General features: G+C 43.8%; 1 protein-coding gene across 1 annotated transcript; it reads right to left on the bottom strand.

Annotated features, from left to right (window-relative positions):
* Positions 1 to 5,273: 5,273 nt before the first annotated feature.
* On the bottom strand, positions 5,274 to 22,039 carry COA7 (cytochrome c oxidase assembly factor 7). The gene is made up of 3 exons (XM_082676847.1): positions 21,897 to 22,039; positions 17,756 to 17,896; positions 5,274 to 6,486 (listed from the first exon to the last, which is right to left on the bottom strand). Exons 1-3 carry the CDS (start codon positions 22,000 to 22,002, stop codon positions 6,038 to 6,040), a joined length of 696 nt encoding a protein of 231 aa, XP_082532973.1. The 5' UTR covers positions 22,003 to 22,039; the 3' UTR covers positions 5,274 to 6,037.
* Between the last annotated feature and the right edge of the window lie 856 nt (positions 22,040 to 22,895).

Raw genomic sequence — 22,895 nt, 5'->3', positions numbered from 1 at the left:
AAGCTTGATGCCACTGATGGCTAGAGTCCCCTGGGGCCTCCTGGAACCTGATCAGAGGCCACCGGCTTGGGGAGAGTAGGGTCAGCTGCTATTCTTGGAGTTGATGGAGCCCAGCCAGGTTTCAAGTTCCCTCAAGGAGCCCTGACCCGAGCGGCTCAGCTGGTCATGTGAGCCGTGAGCTCTGACCTCAGCATGTTCTGCCCGGCCCTCCACATGGCCCAGGCTGGAGAGAACCCTGGGGCAGAGCATGCTGCAGGGAGACCACATCCTCCTGAAGCTGACCTCAGCCTTTAACTATGTTCATTAGCATCTACTTGGTGCCCAGAAGGGTGCTGTTTGGGGAATCTCCCAGAGACTGTAAAGAATTTTCAACATCTGGATGACAAGCAGGCTTAGACAGAGGAAAGAGGGATTAGGAGACAGGCAGGACTAAATTTTAACCCCAGCTGCACTATTTTCTGGGTCTGTGTGTCTCTTTGCAAGCCACTTTTTCTGTCTGGGCTTCAGCTGTCTGAAAAATGGTGAGAATAAAAACTTCCTTAGAGGGTTGTTGAGAGGATGAGAGCATCTGGCACATAGTAGATGCTCAGTAAATGATCATTATTTAGACTGTGAGCTCCTAAATAATGGGGAACTTGTCAGATTCAGCTATGTCTCCAGTGCCCAACCTAGGGCCCAGCCAAGAGGACACTCTCAGTGTTGGTTGAATGAATAATGAGTTACAGAGGCACTGAATGGCAATGCCTCATGGGGATCCCATGTTTCACTACACTCAAACCCACCCCCACCCCAAACCTCATGTAGAATCAGTCACCTCTGCATCAGCCCTGACAGGTGAGCATCTGCCCTCGGCTTGCACACTCCTATGATGGGAAGTTCACCTCTTCCCATGTCTTTACATTCTGTCAAGTAAAAAGTTCTTGCTTCTATTCAGACCTCTATGAACTGAAGTCTGTCTCCTTGCAGCCTCCATCCACTGGGTCTAGTTTTGCTCTCTGGAGCTGTACGGAGTAAACCTAGTTCTACTTCCAGAAGAGAGTCCCTCAGCGACTTATTACACAATTAGAATGTTCCAGGCATTGAGCTAAGCACCTCACTTACTTTATCTCATTTAACCCTTTAACCCACTCATTAGCCCTGAAAAGTAAATATTATCCCTACTTCAAAGATGAGAAAAATGAGGCTCAGAGACGTAACGTAACACATTTGTATGTGGCAGAGAAATGATTTAAATCCAGGTCCTTCTCCAAAGCACTACCTTTTCAATACTCAATGGACCCACTGGAAAATAAGATTCCCAGAGTCCCTTCCCTTCCCTTTCCTTCAATAAAGATTTATTTAGTACCTTATCTGTGAGGTCCTGAGCTAGGCCCTGGGAATAGAGGTAAGTCAGACATAATCCATGTGCTTGACACACTTACAGCCTACTCCAAACCATGTGAAAAGAACTAGAGTCAGAAGCACAAGGACTGTCAGAGCATCACAGACGTTGGAAGTCCAGGAGGGCTTCCTGGAGGATGTGACATCTGGGCTGAGTTTTGAAGGGCTATTAGGAGTTGGCCAGGCTTGTCCCAAATAGGGCAAGAAAGCAGTATGTTTTGGTGGAACTACTGTGCAAAGAGCTGAAGCTGTGGAGTCCAGACTGCGCGGAGGACCTGATGCCAAGAAGCTCAGGCTATATACCACTTGATTGGGTGCCTAAGAATCTCCTGGGATTTGCTTATTTAGAATCCTGATTTTCCGGAATTCCCTGGTGGTCCAGTGGTTAAGACTCTGCACTTCCACTGCAGGGGGCCTGGGTCTGATCCCTGGTCGGGGAACTAAGATCCCGCAAGCCACGTGGTGCAGCCAAAAAAAAGAATCCTGATTTTCTTTTAGTACGTCTAAGTGGACCCAAGAATCTCTGTTTTAAGTAGGTGCCCCAAGAGATTGAGGAGTAGGGGGTCACCACTGCTGTAAGGGCCAAAAAGTCTCTGAAGGATTTCAAAGAGGACAGAATTCTTGGTCCCTATCTTTGGAACCTCATAGACTAACCAGGGAGACAAACAGGAAATAAGTAATTATAATGAGGAGCAAAGACCATTAATTCTTAGAATTTCAAGGAAGATATTCTTAGTATTCCAAGAGAAAAGTGTGGCCTACTTGGACTTGTGATTCTTTAGCCATGAGGATATTAATATTGGTTTGCTGGCATTAAGTTACTGAGCATGTACTTTAGGGTGCCAGGGTGGCCCTGTGTTGGGTCCTTTTCCTTCATTGTTTCAAAAACATTCTTTTTTTAAAAGACATTCTTCCTGAATAGAATCCAAGAAAGAGTACCGATCCATTCATGTGCCACCTCCGGCTTAGACAGGAGCTTTCCTTGATGAGCAGTTAGTTTCAAAACCAGTACAGTCCTGCAGCTTACACCGGTTTTTGGATGTGCAGAGAGGAGCCTGAGCCTGATTTATCTTGAGGTGGTTGGCTAAGATGCCACTCTGTGCTGTTCATCTCAGCAAGCAGCAACTGTTGGCCTAGCATGTACCCAGACTCAAGTCCCTGTTCTCCAGGAACTCCACATCTTGCTGGACGTGGAGACCATAAATACACAAATAACACAACTCAGGGGCACTATAGAAAACCTCTATCCTGGCCTGGGGGATGAAGGGAATGCTTCCAGAACCTTAAAAGATGAGAGGCATTCTACTTAAAAGGTAGAAGGGCATTCCAGACAGAGGAACCAGCAAAACAAAAAGCAGGGAAGTAAAAAAACCAGCCTGGGTGTTTTTGTTATTACTTTTTTTTTTGGCTGGGTTGGGGGTGGCCGTGGGGAGTGACTGGGGGTGGGGGGCGGAGTGCAGAAAGTACAAGCAGTTCGCTGTTGCAGAAGCCTGTTAGGAACAAGATGGGGCTAAATACAGAGGAGGGACTGTATCATGGGGGTGGGGATACGTGTTGGGGAAAGAATTTTGGCCTTTCCCCTTTAGACAGTGGGGAGGCCTGATTTATAAACTGTAACACAATCACCATTCCTCAAGCCTGGGGAGGGGCACCAGCTGGGAATAGTTTCCACTCTGGGCCCCCAGCAGGTGCAAGTCTTCTCAGGGACTCTCTCCACTGGGGCAGCAAGAGAAGGGAGGAGGCAAGGCAGGGCCCACCCCAGCCCCTCATCAGGCCTGCCTCCTGCAGTTGTTTGATGCCTGCACACCCCTAGAGAGCTGAGGCCCATCAGCTCCCTGGATGTGAAAAGAATGGCAGCAAAGGCAGCCTGTTTTAGAAGCTAGACTACCTCACAAGCAAACATTGCCACTTGCAGAGAAAACAATTATCTAATTGTAAAATCTGGTCCCATAAAAATCTTTCTAAAGGAACAGCTATCACTCTGTGATAGGAGCTACTATTTAATCTTAACAACCCTAGTAGAAGGCATTGTTGTCCCCATGTGAGAGGTGACAAAACTGAGACCCAGAAGATTGGGTAACTTGCCCAGGATGGCGCAGCCCATAAAAGGCAAAACCACATTAGTCCTCAGGTTAAGACCTTCAGCCCCAGGAACTGGAGAGTCTGGTGCCCCCAGCCTCAATGCAGAATTCAAAATAAGAGATCTAAACTGCAAAACGAATGTCAGGAAGCCAAGGCAGTTTTGATTTTTTTTTTTCCCCAGTGATTACTTAATGCTTTTTAAATACATAAAATTATTTTTTAATTTGTATTTTCTCATTCTTTAACACTCGCACTCAGTAATTCTTTGACTAAGGCAGAGTTGCCCACATCGGTAGGGCCTTCGAAGTCTAGGCCTTTTTCCTCTGCCATGCTGCCTCTCACAAAATTTTTCAAGCAATTTCATAAAACTTTGACAAACTAAAATGTAAAGTATTTCTAAATTTTTTAAAAATTAGCAAACAGCTCAAAAAAGTTTTTTTGTTCCCCTTGATCTCAATACGGGTGGCTCCCCTATCCATCCATGTGCCCAGGCTAGAAATCCGGGTTTTTTTTAACCCCATGCTTGACTCCACCCTCCTCCTACTCCCACAGGCTCTTTAATCCATTTTCCACACTACAGTGATCTAATTTCCAAATGTCATCATTTCATTCTCCCGCTCAAAACCCCTCAGTGACTCTGTATGACAGCACCCAAATCTCGAGACCCCCCAGCCTCCTCCTCTCTCTCTGGGACTCCTGATTCCCTTTCTCACAGCCCTGAGCACTACACTGAGATTTTAGTGAGAACACTAACGAGAACACAAACCACTGGTCAATTATGAAACTTCTTCCCCATTACACCATCCAGCTCAAGCCTGGGATGGAGGAAAAATGTTGGATATAGTTGCCTGCTGCCCAGAAGACAGAGTAATGATCTTGTTTGCTGAGACCAGAGTGTGAAAACCCATTTTCAAACCTTACCTCAAAGGTTGCACAGAAGTGAGAAACTCAACCATGCTGGCTCTTATCAACCTATTCCTTCCCATAGCAACCTGGATATGAAACAGCCTTGGACCCTGCTGGACAATATATTATTATTCTTTGCATTTAAAAAAAATTTATTTATTTATTTTTGGCTGCATTGGGTCTTCGTTGCTGCTGCGCGGGCTTTCTCTAGCTGCGGCAAGCAGGGGCTACTCTTCATTGTGGTGCATGGGCTTCTCATTGCAGTGGCTTCTCTTGCTGTGGAGCACGGGCTCTAGGTGCGCAGGATTCAGCAGTTGTGGCATGCGGGCTTAGCTGCTCTGCGGCATGTGGGATCTTCCTGGACCAGGGCTCGAACCCGTGTCCCCTACACTGGCAGGTGGATTCTTAACCACTGTGCCACCTGGGAAGTCCCTGTTTCCACCTTCTGGCTTTTGTGAATGCTGCTATGAACATGGGTGTACAAATACTTCTTGGAGACCCTGCTATAAATTCTTTTGGATATATACCCAAAAGTAGAATTACTAGACCATATGGTAATTCTATGTTTAATTTTTTGAGGAATCGCCATATTGTTTTCCATAGTGGCTGCACCATTTTACATTCCCACCAACAATGTATAAGGCTTTCAATTTCTCCACATCCTCTCCAATACACGTTGCAAAACTGAAAGCCCGAAAACATTGTGATGACAGAAATAATGATCATGTCATCAGCTGGCAAATGACAAGCTCGCCCCCTAGTGTCAAGTAAGGAAGGTAACAGAAAAAGCAAACATTCTTAAAAGGCACAACCACCACAAAGAACATAATCTCTACCTTACCAAGAATCTGGCGCGAACACTAATAACACAAACTACTAATCAATCAAAATAGTTTATTCACAGGGACAATTAAAAAGGTTCAGCTCTGAGGGACAAAACGTATCACCAACCCTTGCATACAAATCCCTAGCTGAAGTTACCTTATTAGCTGTGCCAGATGAGTAGCCTGGGGATGTTAATTTTTAATGTGTGAATGTCTCCACTAAAGGAAGGCTTATGTTGTATCCTCTTTAGCAACCCTGAAGCATAATGGCCTTTAACTGTTACGTCACACGTAACTCCCAATCTCTGAATTTGCTGAAAGATCTGACTCTAAAGGCAAAAAGGAAGCCCACACCAACGATTAAGTCAGAGGGTGGCAGTCATTGACTATTTAACTGTTCTTAGCTCCTTAAACCCGCTATTATGTAAATCAAGATACTTTCTGATTTTTTAAGCCCTCCCAACTAAAATAATGATGATAATGATGATGATGTCTGATTCTTTCAGGCCCTGTGGCTGCTAATTTTTCCAACTCCCTGCTCTGTCTCTCCTGCCCACCCCTCCAATCTCTATGGCTCACTGGTTTGCTGTTTTTCACAGAGCTGCAAGAGTTTAAGAACCAAAATCCCATCAATGTGGATCACACCAGATAAAGGAATACTGATTGAAGTACACATTTCAGACTATATCCCCGTAGGTGACACTCTGGGGCAATGGGTCTATACAATCAGAGTTATTGATATTAAATCCCAAGTCTTTCTGCTCCAGCAGGTTGACCTCCAAGGGCTGCATCAGAAGTAGGAGGTGCCAGCCTCAGGCTGACTGCTGCCTAGGAGGGCGGCCACACTACCCAAACGTTACAGGCTGGACATTTTTCTGCTGCTCTTTGTGCAGCTGTCGGGCCCGACTTTTTAGCTCTTCAGCCTTAGCTTCGTCCTTATCGACACCATCCCCCAGCTTGTACATGCGGCTGGCATTGGCACAGGCCCAGACATGGCCTAGGTCACAGGCTTTCATTGAGTATTTGCATGCCAGGCCCATGTCCTTGGGAAAGCCGGGGGCGCCCTGCAGGAACATGGTACTGAGGTTGAAGCAGCTAGAGGCATAGCTGCCATCACAGGCCCTTGTGTAGTAGTCTCTGGCCCTCTCCAGATCGGGCTGGCCATCCTCATTGACCTGTCCATCATGTGCCAGGAGACCAACGTTGTGGCATGCCTCCAAGGACTTCTTTCCCGGCTTCTCACATGCCATCAGAAAGCAGCTGGAGGCAGCTTTCAGATCCTGGGTTAGTCCACCTGGGAGGAAGGAAAAAAAAGTCAACCTAAGCCAGGGCAGAACCTGAATGTCTCAGGCCAAAGTCAGGGAGCAATTCCTGAATATAGTTTATAAACTTTGAACTAAGGCAGCACGAAAAGAAGATGGCCTGGTATACTGCACAGACTTTCCAGCTTTTTTAGCCATGGAATCTTCTGTTCAAATGGTATCTTATAAGGAAGCTTAAACAGGTAAAAAGGGTGAAATGATAATATCTACCTCTGGGGGTAACAGCAAGATCAAAGGATCTTATAAGCACTTCATTAAACGCTTAATTTTAATATATACTGAATGTGTATTATTTGCCAATTAATATGCTAGGTTCTAAGGAACAGATGCTGTCCCTGCCTTTGTGAATCCTGTGGTCTAATGAGACAGACATTAAACAAGCACACAAGTAAATGTATGATTATAAGTGTGACAAGCATATGGAGAAAAAGTACAGAATGCTATGAGAATGTATCAGGGCTCTGAACTAGGAGGCAAGGTCAAGGAAAGCTTCCCCAGGGACTTCCCTGGTGGCGCAGTGGTTAAGAATCCGCCTGCCAATGCAGGGGACACTGGCTCGAGCCCTGGTCTGGAAAGATCCCACATGCCTCAGAGCAACTAAGCTCATGTGCCACAACTACTGAGCCTGTGCTCTAGAGCCCGCGAGCCACAATTACTGAGCCCGTGAGCCGCAACTACTGAAGCCCGCGTGCCTAGAGCCCGTGCTCCGCAACAAGAGAAGCCACTGCAATGAGAAGCCCGCGCACCGCAATGAAGAGTAGCCCCCACTCACCACAACTAGAGAAAGCTTGGGTGCAGCAACGAAGACCCAATGCAGCCAAAAATAAAATAAAATAAAATAAAATTTAATTTAAAAAAAGGAAAGCTTCCCCAAAGAAGGGACATTTGAGCTGTGATATAATGGAAAAAAGAAGGAAAAGAAAATAAAATATGTAGTGGAGAAAAAGAAAAGAAAAGAAAAGAAAAAGGCAAAGAAAATTGTTCCAGGCAGCAGGAATAGGATACAAAGAGAAAAGGAGCCCATGTGGCTAGAACCCAGAAATCGCTAAGGAAGGGAGGCTGGAGGGCAGGCAGGGGCCAGATCATGGAGTGTCTGATGGGTCTCCTTAAGGACCTTGCACTTAATCCTAGGAGCAATGGGAAACTGCTAATGGATCATTTTAAGGAGAGGTGATGACAGGGCTCACTTTTTTCTTTGTTTTGTTTTTTAATGGAACATTTCAAATCTCCAATCTCAAAAAGAGAAACATTTTAAGTATCTCAACGTTTAGTTTTTAAAATCATTCCAAACATACCACCTAGAAATAACTATCATTATCATTAAGAGGACACCATGCCAGTCATCTTCATAGCATGTGTTCAAATTAAATGTCAGCTGGCTGAATGGACAGCTAGACAGAAGCAAAGTTGACCCTTGAATGATATGAGGGTTAGGGGCGCCCATACAACCAAAAATCCAAGAATAACTTAAGAGTCAGCCCTCCCTAAATGTGGCTCCTCCACATTGGCAGACTCAACCAGCAGAGGACTGTGTAGTACTACTATAGTATTAATTATTGAAAAAAAATATACCTGTAAGTGGACCTGCATAGTTCAAACCCATGTTGTTCAAGGATCAGGTGTATTCTGAAAAACTGGATTACCCGTGCTACTTGTAAATAAAAAATTTAACTTTGATTTTACTTGTATTTATCGTTAAGACAACCAAACTGAAGTGAAACTGAAGAAACTGCTAACTTCAAATGAATATTTCAACAGAGAAATTTCCTAAATGAGCCCCTAGAGTTATAGATTATTAAAAGGTTAGCATCACTGTTTTGTTTTGTTTTTTAACCAAATTTCAGACAGTATTGACTCATGAGGATGTTGTCACCTCACACTTCTCCCTACCTCTCTTGCCCTGCTTTCTATTTTTTGTTAGATATATTATTTCAACTTCGGGAGACACAGAGCACAGTGGTTACCAAAGCCTGGGCTCTGCAGCCAGAAAACCTAGGCACCAGTCCTGGCTCCATTACTTGCTGGCAGTGTGAGCTTAGACAAGTTACTTAAACTCTACAAAGCCTCAGTTTTCCTCATCTGTAAAATAAGGACAATAGTATCTACTTCATATTCTGGAAGCTTAAATGTGTCATTACAAAGAGCCTAGTACGTAATAAGTGCTCAGTAAATGCTGTGGCATTTTTATGCCATAAAGGTTTATATTATTTACATTCTATTCAGTTACCCTAATTAGCCCAACATTCATTCTAAATGGGATTCTGCTCATCACCAGTCTTTTCATCAGAGCTCCTCCATTTCTGAATTATTTCTCTTGATTCACCTACTTACTGATTATCAGATAGATTTTTCTAGAAAAGCGTATAGCTTCTACAGCCTCTGAGTTCTTTCAGTTTTGAGAATGCATTCTTGCCACCTTTCTATTTAAACAGTATATAATTAAGTCTTGCTTTTATATCCAGCCTGATAAACCTATGCCTTTTACTGGAGTGTTTACTTAGATTTAATACAATTCTTGATATAGCTGGGTTTAAGTCTACAACCTTATTTGTTTCCCATTTGTCCCAAATGTTTTTTGTTCCTTTTTTCCCTTTCTTACAATTCTTTTGAATTGTATATTTCTAATAGTCCATTTCATTCTCATCATTGGCTTTTTAGTAATACTTCTTTTATCAGTAGTTTACCTAGTGAAAATACTATGTATACTTAATCACAATCTACCAAGAATTAATATTACAGCACTTCACATATAATGTAAGAACCTTACAATAGTACACTTTCATTTAACACATTTCTATCCTTTGTACGACTGCTGTCATGTTTTACTTCTAAATATATTACTTATTTGTTTGACTTCTATATAGTGTAAGCCCCATAACATATAACTATTATTTTTTTAAGTCAAGCTTTTTTTTTTTTTTTTTTTGCGGTACGTGGGCCTCTCACTGCTGTGGCCTCTCCTGTTGCGGAGCACAGGCTCCAGACGCGCAGGCTCAGCGGCCATGGCTCACGGGCCCAGCCGCTCTGCGGCATGTGGGATCTTCCCGGACCGGGGCACGAACCCGTGTCCCCTGCATCGGCAGGCGGACTCTCAACCACTCTCAACCAGGGAAGCCCATAACTATTATTTTTGCTTTAGTTTTTTAAAGACATTAAGAAATGAGGAAAAAATTCTTACATTTACATGTATATTCCAGTGTGCTTTCTTCTTTTGTATGGATCCTAGTGTCCACCTTTTTATCATTTTCCTTCTACCCAAACAACTTTTCTTAACTTTTCTTGTAGTGTAGGTCTGCCAGCGACTCATTCACTCAGCTTTTGTTTATCTGAAAATGAATTTATTTCATTTATTTATTTATCTTTTTGGCTGTGCCACGCAGCTTGTGGGATTTAGTTCCCTGACTGGGGACTGAACCTGGGCCCTCGGCAGTGAGAGCGTGGAGTCCTAACCCTTGGACTGCCAGGGAATTCCCCATCTTCATTTCAAAAAATATTTTCAGGGGTGGGATAGGGAGGGTGGGAGGGAGGGAGACGCAAGAGGGAAGAGATATGGGAACATATGTATATGTATAACTGATTCACTTCGTTATAAAGCAGAAACTAACATACCATTGTAAAGCAATTATACTCCAATAAAGATGTAAAAAAAATATTTTCAATAAAGTAGGATTCAAGTTTGACAGTTTTTTTCTTTCAGCATTTAAAAGATGTTCTTTTGTCTTCTGGCTTACATTACTTCTGATGAGAAGTCAGTGATTATTCTCACCAATGTTCCCCTCAATGTGTCTTTTTCTCTGACTGCTTTTTAAGATTTTCTCTTTACCTTTGGCTTTCAGCAAATGGTAATAATGTGTCTAGGTATGATTTCATTGGTTATCCTGTTTGGATCCAGTAAGCTTCATGGATCTGTGGAGTGATATTTTTCATCACATTTGGAAATTTTATACTGTTATTTCTTCAAATACTTTTTTCTGCCCCAATCTCTTCTCTTTCTGGACTCCAATATACGTTATGTTAGATTAAGGGATAGTGAACCCCACAGGATGAGGCTCTGTGTTTTGCTTTTTCTCTCTCAGTGTTTCAGTTTACATAACATCTTCAATCCTGTTTTCAAGTTCACCGATCTTTCAAATTCACTGATTATTTCCTTCTGGTATGTCCAATTTGCTATTAAGCCTGTCCAGTGAATTTTTCATTTCAAATATTATGTTTTTCAATTGCAGGATTTCATTTGGTTCTTTTTAATAGTTTCAATTTCTGTGATGAGACTTCCCATCTGTTCATTCATTGTGTCCATCTTTTATTTAAACCCTTTAATAAATTTATTTTCCTTGTTTAAAAATATTTGACTGCTAATTCCAACATCCCTGTTACATCTGGGTCTGTTTCTATTGACTGCTTTTTTTCTGTTTAGCAATTTCTTACTTTATGCTGGACATTGTAGATGCTACTTTGTTCACTCTCGTTTGTTGTATTCATTTAAAGACTGTTATACTCTGGTTTCTCTTCAGATCACATAAATCTTTCACCTTTTACTAAAGACTGTTGAGTTTTGTTCTCACAAGTAACTAATTCACTGGTGAATCAGCCTGATCCTTTTGAGGCTTGTTTCTAAGTTTTGGAACCTTTCTGCAGTCTGTATTCAATTCCACTCTGGCTGGTGGAATTCAAACAACTCCCAACACTGTGAAACCTCTGGAGTCTCTTTTCAGTTCACACCTCCCCAGTAGCTTTTCACTGCAAGGTCTCTCAGAGTCTCCTCCTATGCATGTGCAGCTTAACACTGAGCCAAAGACTTAAGAGCACCCCTATGTGGCTATCTGGAACTCCTTCTCTGTGTAGCTCCTTCTTCTCTGGTATCCTGTCCTGTAAACTCTGGCAGCCTCAGTGGCCAGAAACTCTGACCTCTGCCTCATCAGTTCAGCAAGACTATCATACTCTACTTGGCTTCCACCTCTTTGTGCCTAGTCTGAAAAGTACCTCCAGGCAAAAAGCCAAAGCAATCATTCATGGGGCTCATCCTGTGTATTTCCCTTTTCTCAGGGATCACTGTACTGCACTGCCTATTTTCCAATGTCTGAAAATAGTTGCTTCATATATTTTATTGAATCCATGGTTTATGTCCTTAAAAGTTCATTTTAGTTGCCTTATGGAAAGATTAGATACCTGCATTAATGAAGCAGGAGACGAAGGTGGCTTGGATAAATATGGTAGCAGGAAAGGGAGAGACAGGACAGATCTGAAACATATTTTAGAGCTAAACTGGCCACAAGCTACTAGGTAGGGAGAGATACCACTTGCTAAACTGGAAGACAAAAGGGGTGCAATATGTGGGAGGAAAAGAAAACAATTAAGATTTCTATATTGGATTTGTTAAGTTTGCAATGCCTGTAAGAACTCCAAGTCAAATTTTCCAGTAAACAGTCAACTATATGCAGTCTGGAGTGGTTTTGCCTAGAGATAAAGGTTTGTTTGCAATTATCATCACTAAGTTATTCACTGCCACATCCTAGAGACCACCACTATTAATTTTTGGTGTATTTCCTCCTACTACCTTTTCAATGTAGTTTGGTCTTGTTTTTACATGTTGTAATCATGTGTTTGTTCTTCACTCCCCATTAGAAACCCATCTTCATATGTTTTATTAAGAATATTTCATCAAAGAGATGTATCAGAATTACTTTCCCCTTCCTTTTAAATGGCTTCACAAAAATAGTTCAAAGCTGATTTCACTGATGAAAACACCTGGGCAAAATACCTTGGGACACTCTAAGTGTTCAATCCAAGGTAACTTCTGCAGCAACCAACACAAACCAGACCTGTTCACACTGACAGAATGTTTTACAATTTAACAAAGCAGTCACGTGTGAGTTCATTTGATGCTTAGAAAAATCCTATGAATAAGGTGTGAGCTGACCTTATTACTCCAATCTTGTCACTGAGGTATTTGTAGCTCAGGGAAGGAAAATGCCTTGCCTGATACCACACTGTCCATTAGTGCTCAGGATGAAAAGTGACCTCCCACTCTTCCCCCCTGCCCCAAGCTATCCTTGATAAAAGAGTTATTAACCAGTCTTTGTCAAGAAAGGACACTGGGTGTGTTTTCAGGACAGAGGGCAAATTCTTAGGCTCAGAACTAGGCAGGGGGGTCAACAGTATTGGCTTTTAGACATGGCAGGGCCCAAGGTCTCCTAACTAACAATCCAAAAGAGTCTGAGTAGCAAAGATCAGCTAATGGGATCTCCTGTGACGACACCCGACCTCGAGGAAATTATTTAACAACGTCAGCTTAACAGAGGATTAAGTATTATTCTCTAAACACTCTTGTGTTCTTTCACCTGCTTACCTGCTCTCTATTCTGAAGAGAAGACATAACTCTATTCTACCTCCAGCAAATAAAATCTGCTCTGTCCTTTAAGAACCAGTTTCAATGCCTCCTCCTCTCAGCACCCCCTGATGATGACATGCTCCCAGAACTGAACCCCAAAAGTACTTTACATGTCTCTCTATAAAGATACTTATCGGGGCTTCCCTGGTGGCGCAGTGGTTGAGAGTCCGCCTGCTGATGTGGGGGACGCTGGTTTGTGCCCCGATCTGGGAGGATCCCACATGCCGTGGAGCAGCTGGGCTCGTGGGCCGTGGCTGCTGGGCCTGCACGTCCAGAGCCTATGCTCCGCGGCGGGAGAGGCCGCAGCGGTGAGAGGCCCATGTACCGCAAAAACAACAATAACAACAACAAAAAGATACTTATCAAGCTCTCCCAGGTTAACAGGTATTAGTATAAATACTTCTTCCCTGGGGAGGGGGTAAAAAAAAAAGATTTCTTCCCCCACACTGGTCCATCTTTGCTTCACTGTACAGAGTAAATACTAAAAATTTGCTCAACAAAGGAGCACTTAAGAAAGAAAAAAGTCTCAGTGCACAACCATTAATCATATAAGTTTGTCAAAGAGAAGGGAAAATAATTTCACAACCTCCACAACCTCTTTTGTTCTCCTTAATTCAATAAGGAACTAAAAGTCCCTGTGGAAAATGTAGTAAAATATGATATAAAGACAAAAGGAACCCAAAACTTTACCAAGACACAAATTCAGAGACTAAACAACTAGGAACATTTTTATTTTTGCACAGTATATTATATAGCTGAGTTCACATCATACGTAACTTTGTGTTCTGCTTTCTTCACTGAACATTGTATCATAAATCTTTCCTGATGTCAACAAAAATTATTTAAAAATATATATTTTTTCTTTTTTCACATCTTTATTGGAGTATAATTGCTTTACAATGTTGTGTTGGTTTCTGCTGTACAACAAAGTGAATCAGCTATACATATACATATATCCCCATATCCCCTCCCTCTTGAGCCTCCCTCCCACCCTCCCTATCCCACGCCTCTAGGCTGTCACAAAGCATCAAGTTGATCTCCTTGTGCTATGCAGCAGCTTCCCACAAGCCATTCATTTTACATTTGGTTGTGTACATATGTCAATGCTACTCTCTCACTTCATCCCAGCTTCCCCTTTCCCACTGTGTCCTCAAGTCCATTCTCTAGGTCTGCGTCTTTATTCCTGTCCTGCCACTAGGTTCAACAGTACCACGTTGTAGATTCCATATATACGTGTTAGCATACGGTATTTGTTTTGCTCTGACTTACTTCACTCTGTATGACAGATTCTGGGTCCATCCACCTCACTGAAAATAACTCAATTTCATTCCTTTTTATGGCTGAGTAATATTCCATTGTATGTATGTGCCACATCTTCTTTATCCATTCATCTGTTGATGGACATTTTGGTTGCTTCCATGTCCTGGCTGTTGTAAACAGTGCTGCAATGAACATCATGGTACATGTCTCTCTCTCTTTTTTTTTTTCTTCTGCGGTACGGGGGCCTCTCACTCTGTGGCCTCTCCCGTTGCGGAGCACAGGCTCCGGACACGCAGGCTCAGCAGCCGTGGCTCACGGGCCTAGCTGCTCTGCGGCATGTGGGATCCTCCTGGACCGGGGCACGAACCCACGTCCCCTGCATCGGCAGGCGGACTCCCAACCACTGCGCCACCAGGGAAGCCCATGTCTCTTTTTGAATTATGGTTTTCTCAAGGTATATGCCCAGTAGTGGGATTGCTGGGTCATATGGTAGTTCTATTTTTAGTTTTTTAAGGGACCTCCATACTGTTCTCTATAGTGGCTGTTATCAATTTACATTCCCACCAACAGTGCAAGAGGGTTCCCTTTTCTCCACACCCTCTCCAGCATTTATTGTTTCTAGATTTTTTGATGATGGCCATTCTGACCAGTGTGAGGTGATACCTCACTGTGGTTTTGATCTGCATTTCTCCAATGATTAGTGATGTTGAGCATATTTTCATGTGTTTGTTGGCAATCTGTATATCTTCTTTGGAGAAATGTCTATTTAGGCCTTCTGCCCATTTTTGGCTTGGTTTGTTTGCTTTTTTGATATTGAGCTGCATGAGCTGCTTGTATATTTTGGAGATTAATCCTTTGTCGGTCGTTTTGTTTGCAAATATTTTCTCCCATTCCGAGGGTTGTCTTTTCTTCTTGTTTATGGTTTCCTTTGCTGTGCAAAAACTTTTAACTTTCATTAGGTCCTATTTGTTTATTTTTGCTTTTATTTCCCTTACTCTAGGAGGTGGGTCAAAAAGGATCTCGCTGTGATTTATGTCAGCAGAGTGTTCTGCTTATGTAGAAACACTATTTATTTATTTATTTATTAAATAAATAAATAAATTTATTTATTTAAAAAATATATTTATTTATTTTCGGCTGCATTGGTTCTTCATTGCTGCACACAGGCTCTCTCTAGTTGTGGCAAGTAGGGGCTACTCTTTGTTGAGGTGCGTGGGCTTCTCAACGCGGTGGCTTCTCTTGTTGCGGAGCACAGGCTCTAGGCGTGCAGGTTCAGTAGTTGTGGCACGCGGGCTCAGCAGTTGTGGCTTGCAGGCTCTAGAGCACAGGCTCAGTAGTTGTGGTACACAGGCTTAGTTGCTCCGCGTCATGTGGGATCTTCCCAGACCAGGGCTCGAACCTGTGTCCCCTGCATCAGCAGGAAGATTCTTAACCACTGCGCCACAAGGGAAGTCCCAAAACATTATTTTTTAATGGGCTAAATAACATTCCAGCTGCTGGAAGTAACATTATTTATTTAACTAAACTGCTACTGTTGGCACATAGATTTTTTTTTTTTTGTGGTATGTGGGCCTCTCACTGTTGTGGCCTCTCCCATTGCGGAGCACAGGCTCCGGACGCGCAGGCTCAGCGGCCATGGCTCACGGGCCCAGCCGCTCTGCAGCATGTGGGATCTTCCCGGACCGGGGCACGAACTTGTGTCCCCTGCATCGGCAGGTGGACTCCCAACCACTGCGCCACCAGGGAAGCCCAGATTTTTTTAAAAAATAATTAATATAATGCAGTTATATATTACTTATAAATTATAAATTAATGAAAATAAAATTCTGCCGGATAGATAATGCTCGGGTGAGAATCTTTGCATATAATCTTTATTTGCATTTCCAGTTATTTCCTTAGGAAAAGATACTAGGAGAGTTACTAGGCCAAAGAAATGCTCCTCTGTTCAAGCAAGGGAACCTGATATTCCTATTAATGCTAAACTTTCTTCAACTTTGAGACTACCATAGACCCCATGTCCCATGTGAAGGGAGAAATAGTCCACACAGCTCCAGAGATTTTAAAAGACATCCTCTTGATCAAACTTTCACTGAACATCCTTCTAACCAGGCTTCACTGGGTACTGGGAACAAGGGATCATCCTCAAGGAGCTCATGATCTAGTGAGCAAAAAAAGAATTGCCTGTCTAAGGTCATATTCCCTATTTGTGGTGGTTTTAAAATATGCCCATAAATTCTTTTTTTTTAATTTATTTAATTCATTTATTTAAATAAATTTATTTTTGGCTGCTTTGGGTCTTCGTTGCTGTGCACGGGCTTTCTCTAGTTGTGGTGGCGAGCAGGGGCTACTCTTCGTTGTGGCATGCAGGCCTCTCATTGCGGTGGCTTCTCTTGCTGCGGAACATGGGATCTAGTCGTGTGGGCTTCAGTAGTTGTGGCACACAGGTTCAGTAGTTGTGGCATGCAGGTTCAATAGTTGTAGCTCACAGGCTCTAGAGCACAGGCTCAGTAGTTGTGGAGCAAGGCTTAGTTGCTCCACAGCACGTGGGATCTTCCTGGACCAGGGCTTGAACCCGTGTCCCCTGCACTGGCAGGCAGATTCTTAACCACTGCGCCACCAGGGAAGTCCCAGCCCATAAATTCTTGATATTCCTTCTTTCAACAGGTGGAATTTAAGTTTTCTCCAATTAGTGTAAGCTAAACTTACTGACTCATTTCTAATAAACAGAGTGGAATAGAAATGAAAAGTGTGTGACTTCCAAGGGTATAGTATAAAAGACACTGTGGATTCCATCTTGCTCCCTCTTTGGATCACTCACTCTGGAGGAAGCCAGATGCCATGTCACCAGGACATACAAGTAGCCCATGAAGAGATCCATGTGACAAGGAACTGAGGTCTCCTGACAACAGCTGGCAAGGAACAGAAGCTTTCACCAACAGCCGTGTAAGTGAGCCAGCTTAGGATTGGAAACTCTGGTTCCAGTCAAACCGTCAAAGGACTACAGCCCTGGCTCCCTGGCTAATGTCTTGACTGCAACCTCACTGAGAGACCCTGAGGCACACAGCTCAGCCACTCCCAAATTCCTGACCCACAGAAACTATGTGAAATGATAGGTTTGTTGGGATAATTTGTTATTTAGCAATAGATAACTTAAACACTACTGAATACCAACTGCAATTAGGTCATGAGGAGAAAAGCAGATGGAAAGGAATTAATTATTGGTCCCTTCCTCTGTGCCAGGCACATGCTGATGCCTTTACCTACATCACCTTATTTAATCCTCACAACAAACCTGTGAAGCAAGTACTATTTTTTTCTCCATTTTACAGGTGATATAACTGACGCACAGAGTTAATGTGACCGGCTCAAGGTCCCACTACTTGCAAACAGCATTCCTTAAGGTCTGCCTGACTTGAAAGGCTGTGCTCGTCCCTCCATCACTTTGCTAAACTCTTGACTCCAAATTTTCCTACAACATGCTTCCCCAATGCCTGTGAGGACCCTTCTGTAAAGAGGGCTCAGTATGAGCCTCAGGACGTGATGTCAGCACTACCATCAATGATAAGGACCAAAGAAAGCAGGCCCCTCCTTACCTTTCCCAGTCACATAATAGGCCCCCAGTTTGTAGCAGCTATCACTGTGTTTGTTCTCTTCACAGTTGAACTTCAACACCTTGGCAGCCTCATCAAAATTCTTCTGGATCCCTTCCAAATAGTCCACCAGCCGATAGCAACCTGTGAGGAAAGGGCAAAAGCCGCTGTTCAAGTCTGGGGCAGTGGAGAGGGTCTAGGTGTGGCAGGCCAGATGTGCCTTTTATTGAGGACCAGCCTCTCTCCTAAAGAGCGCAGGTAGTGTTCAGCCACTCCTACAAATGGCACTGTCCGCCCTCAGCCTAGGACTGAGCAATGTACAGACTGTGGAGACCTTGGCCCCACACTGGCTCCACCACTCACCGGCCCTCTGTTCCGCCCAAAGATGCACTGGCTTCTATAATGAAACTCTGCTAGCTTTGGAACTTCTCAGGAAGCTCAGCAGTAAAACAGTGAGAACCAACAGGGTCCATGGGCTGGTCTTCATAGCTGCAAGAAAGGGATGCTTTGATGACTATACCTTAATCCTTGGCCAGGCTGGGTACATTAAGAAGAAAGAGTCGAAATGGCAGCTACCAAAGGAGTTGGAAGTAGACTCCCTCTCCTTAGCAGTCTCTGGTCCCTCCTTAACATCTCTCTCCTCTGTCCCTTTTTTTTCATCCACAATAACACCCATCTCTTGTTCATTTTCATTCAACGAATATTTGAGCATCTATCTGCATCAATGTACAAGGCACTGCTTTAGTTGCTGGGAATACAGTCACTTGCCTGCCTAAAAATTACATTGTAGAGGAGGAAATACAATAAATAAGTAAATAGGTTAGCAAGATGCATTCAAATCTTAATAAACAAATATGACTGAACTATAACAGGATGATAAGATAGTTCGTTGTGCATGTTGGGGGAATGGTTAACACAGACTGGGCAAGATCAGGGAGGGCCTTATTGGGGACTTCGATGCGTGAGCTGAGATGTGAATAACATGAATGAACTAGCTATTTAAAGACAATGAAATGGGAAGGAGGCAGAAAGTCTCAGGCACAAGGAACAGTAAATAAAAAGACCCAAAAGAGGGAATAAGCTTGGCACAAATAAGGTATAATGTGGCTGGATCCAGGAAGAAAGAGGCAGGAAGTGAGGAGAAGGTAGGGACCAATCACAGGGCCTTGTAGAAGATAGGAAGAAATTGGGATTTTACTCCAAGTCAATGGCAAACCACTGGAGGGTTTTAAGAAGGGAAGCAATATGATTCGATTTGGTTTTTTTTTTTTTTTTTTTTTTTTTGCTGTACGCGGGCCTGTCACTGTTGTGGCCTCTCCCATTGTGGAGTACAGGCTCTGGACGCGCAGGCTCAGCGGCCATGGCTCACAGGCTCAGCGGCCATGGCTCACGGGCCCAGCCGCTCCTCGGCATGTGGGATCTTCCCGGACTGGGGCACAAACACGTGTCCCCTGCATCGGCAGGCGGATCCTGAACCACTGCGCCACCAGGGAAGCCCCCGATTTGCATTTTTAAAAGGTCATTCTAATATATATGTTTGTATGTGTCTGGATGAATATGGAGTAAGTTAAGTGTGAAGGGACATACTCCAACACTGATAATAACAAAAATGTGTTATTTTGTCATTTAAAAAACGAATAAACATTTAAAATAACAAAATAAAAATTTAAACATCAGTCTGTGAGTTGAGAATAGATCTTAAGTGAGTGACAGTGCAAATGGAAAGCCAAGTTAGAAGGCTATTTCAGTAATCCAGGTGAGAAATGATGATTTTGAACACTAATATAGAAGTAGCTATAGTAACTACAGCCTCCTCTCAGGCTCTCCTTCTAAAGTGCCGCAGCCTGCCCTTCTTATATGCCCACCCTCCCCTACTTCACTGCTCTGTACATCTCCAGAGTACAAAAGCATGTATGGCTCTCCACTGCCTACAGAATAAAGTCTAAATGCCTTTCCGTAGCATTCAAGGTCTGAAACACTCCATAAACAAGACGAAAAGACAACCCTCAGAATGGGAGAAAATATTTGCAAATGAAGCAACTGACAAAGGATTAATCTCCAAAATTTACAAGCAGCTCATGCAGCTCAATATCAAAAAAACAAACAACCCAATCCAAAAATGGGCAGAAGACCTAAATACACATTTCTCCAAAGAAGATATCCAGATTGCCAACAAACACATGAAAGCATGCTCAACATCACTAATCATTAGAGAAATGCAAATCAAAACTACAATGAGATATCATCTCACACCAGTCAGAATGGCCATCATGAAAATATCTAGAAACAATAAATGCTGGAGAGGGTGTGGAGAAAAGGGAACCCTCTTGCACTGTTGGTGGGAATGTAAATTGATACAGCCACTATGGAGAACAGTATGGAGGTTCCTTAGAAAACTAAACATAGAACTACCATATGACCCAGCAATCCCACTACTGGGCATATAGCCTGAGAAAACCATAATTCAGAAAGAGTCATGTACCACAATGTTCATTGCAGCTCTATTTACAATAGCCAGGACATGGAAGCAACTTAAGTATCCATCGACAGATGAATGGACACAGAAGATGTGGCACATATATACAATGGAATATTACTCAGCCATAAAAAGAAACGATATTGAGTTATTTGTAGTGAGGTGGATGGACCTAGAGTCTGTCATACAGAGTGAAGTAAGTCAGAAAGAGAAAAACAAATACCGTATGCTAACACATGTATATGGAATCTTAGGGGGAAAAAATGGTGCTGAAGAACCTAGGGGCAAGACAGGAATAAAGACACAGATGTAGAGAATGGACTTGAGGAATGGAGAGGGGGAAGGGTAAGCTGGGACAAAGTGAGAGACTGGCATGGACTTATATACACTACCAAATGTAAGGTAGATAGCTAGTGGGAAGCAGCCGCATAGCACAGGGAGATCAGCTGGGTGCTTTGTGACCACCTAGAGGGGTGGGATAGGGAGGGTGGGAGGGAGACACAAGGGAGAGGAGATGTGGGGGATATATGTGTATGTATAGCTGATTCACTTTGTTATAAAGCAGAAACTAACACACCACTGTAAAGCAATTACACTCCAATAGAGATGTTAAAAAAAAAAAAGGTCTGACACACTGTGGCCCAGGGTCCCCGTCAATCTTATTTCTGACTACATTCTGACTTCAACCTTTCAAAAGAGCATTTTCTTCTCTTCCTCTGCTCCATTTTATCAACACTACTTGCCTATCCCTCCTGACCTCTTCCAGAAGTCTTCCCCAACCATTCTGCTCCTCAGTGACTCCAACTCCTGTGAAATCTCCCTACACTCAGGGCATAGACCAGCCCTCAAAGAACAGCCCTGAGTTCTTTTTAAGCCATCTTACACTGCAGAGCAACTCTGTGTAGTTGGTCAGCTTCAAGCTAGACTGCAAGCTATTTGAAGGTAGGGCCAGTGCCATTTTTCCCCCTTTATAAAAATGAAGTAAGAAGAAGAAAACCACCCAAAGGTACTGGCTGCTCTGGGTGGCCCCTTCTGGACATCACCATCCACCCACACACTGAAGTCAACTCAATGTTCCCAGAACACACGGGGCACATTCACGCCTTAGAGCCTTTTCACTAGCTGTTACCTCTGCCTGGCATGATTCTCCCTTACCTTCTTCAACACTGTTCAAATGCCACTCTCCCAATGATTCTCCCTGACGTCTCAATTTAAAATTGCCCTCCTGAACTCCTGATACCTCTCAGTCAGTTCTTCTTCCCATTGCACTTACTACCTTCTAACAGAATATCTCATTTATTTTCTTATGTTTCTTGTCCAGTACCCCCTACTAGAATGTAAGCTCCACGAGGACAGGACGTTTTATCAGTTCACTGACGTAGCCCCAGTCCCTCTACTCCAAGCGCCCGCGCGCTTCTCTTCTTTCCAGCCCGGCCTCTAGGCTCGGTGCCGGCAGAGTAAGCCCCGGCTGCGAGCCCCGCAAGTCACGTGGAACCCATCCTGCCCCTCCCCAACACACAAAGAGCCGTCCGCGTCCTACAGACCCCGCGTGTCCGGCCCGCGGCTCCTTCCAGATCCTCTCAGAGGTCGCTCGCGCGACCCGTCCAGCCCCCCGCCCCTGCGCACCGAGCCCTCACATGTCCTTAGGGCCGTGCAGGCGGCGCTCACCGTCCGGGTTCTTCTCGCGGTAACACTGGTAGTTGCACTCCACCTCCATGTTCTCCAGAAAGGACTTCACCTGCTCCTCGTCCTGGAAGTCCACCACGCCCGCCATCGCTCTTGCTCGCCCAGCCAAAATCACCCAGCCACTCTGCCCCTGGCCACGCCGCCCGCCCCCCCCCACCTCACGGTCACGTGAGCCGGCGGAGGGGCGGGGCCTGGGAGCGGCGTGCCGCCGAGGTCCGCGGTCACCCGGGCGCCCGGAAAGCACCGTTCCCGGAGCCTAGGCTCTCCTCTGTCCTCATGCTGTTAGTCTTTGGCCGTCCCATCTTTCCCTCTGGTCAGCCCACTCCTGAAAGTGGTAGCAGTCTTTCTGCAGCACTTTGTCCCAGCCTTGTGGTCTTAATGCTTCTCTGCCTGCAGTCATTGATTCCATTCATTCGTTAATTCGGTGTTCCCTAAGCGCCTCTGTGTGCGTCACCAAGTGCTTGGTTTTAGTAATACAACAGCTAGGAAGTATGGCCCCTGCCTTTAAATAGCTTGCAGTTTAGTAGGAAGGCATTTGTTTATTCATTCAGCAAGTATTTTGAGCACCTACTATGTGCCAGATGTAGCTAGACAAACCAGTGTTCATAAGTCTGTATAAGTGCAATGAAAAATCTGGTTCATCTCTGCTTTCCTCCCAGACCTACCCCATGCCTCCAACATGAATGACCTAAGGAATGAATGGCTATGGAAGATGATAACTGGAACACAGTAGCTGTACTGGTTGCAGTAATAATACTGTTATAATAGCTAATGCTTAAACAGTGCTGAACTTTGTTCCAGATTCTATTCTAAGAGCTTTATACTAATTCTCATGGCACTCATTGTGACCCTATGGGGTAGGAATTATTGTTATCCCCATTCCCCCAATGAGGAAACTGAGGTACAGAGAGGTTAACTTGTCCAAGGTCACACAGGAAGTGAGAGAGTTGTGCTGTAAATCTTTTTTAAATAAAAGAATGA

The sequence above is a fragment of the Grampus griseus genome, assembly GCF_964374135.1.
Source record: "Grampus griseus genome assembly, chromosome: 1".
NCBI lineage: Eukaryota > Metazoa > Chordata > Mammalia > Artiodactyla > Delphinidae > Grampus > Grampus griseus.
The sequence above is the reverse complement of the archived record's forward strand: the minus strand, read 5'-3'. Positions and strand labels throughout refer to the sequence as shown.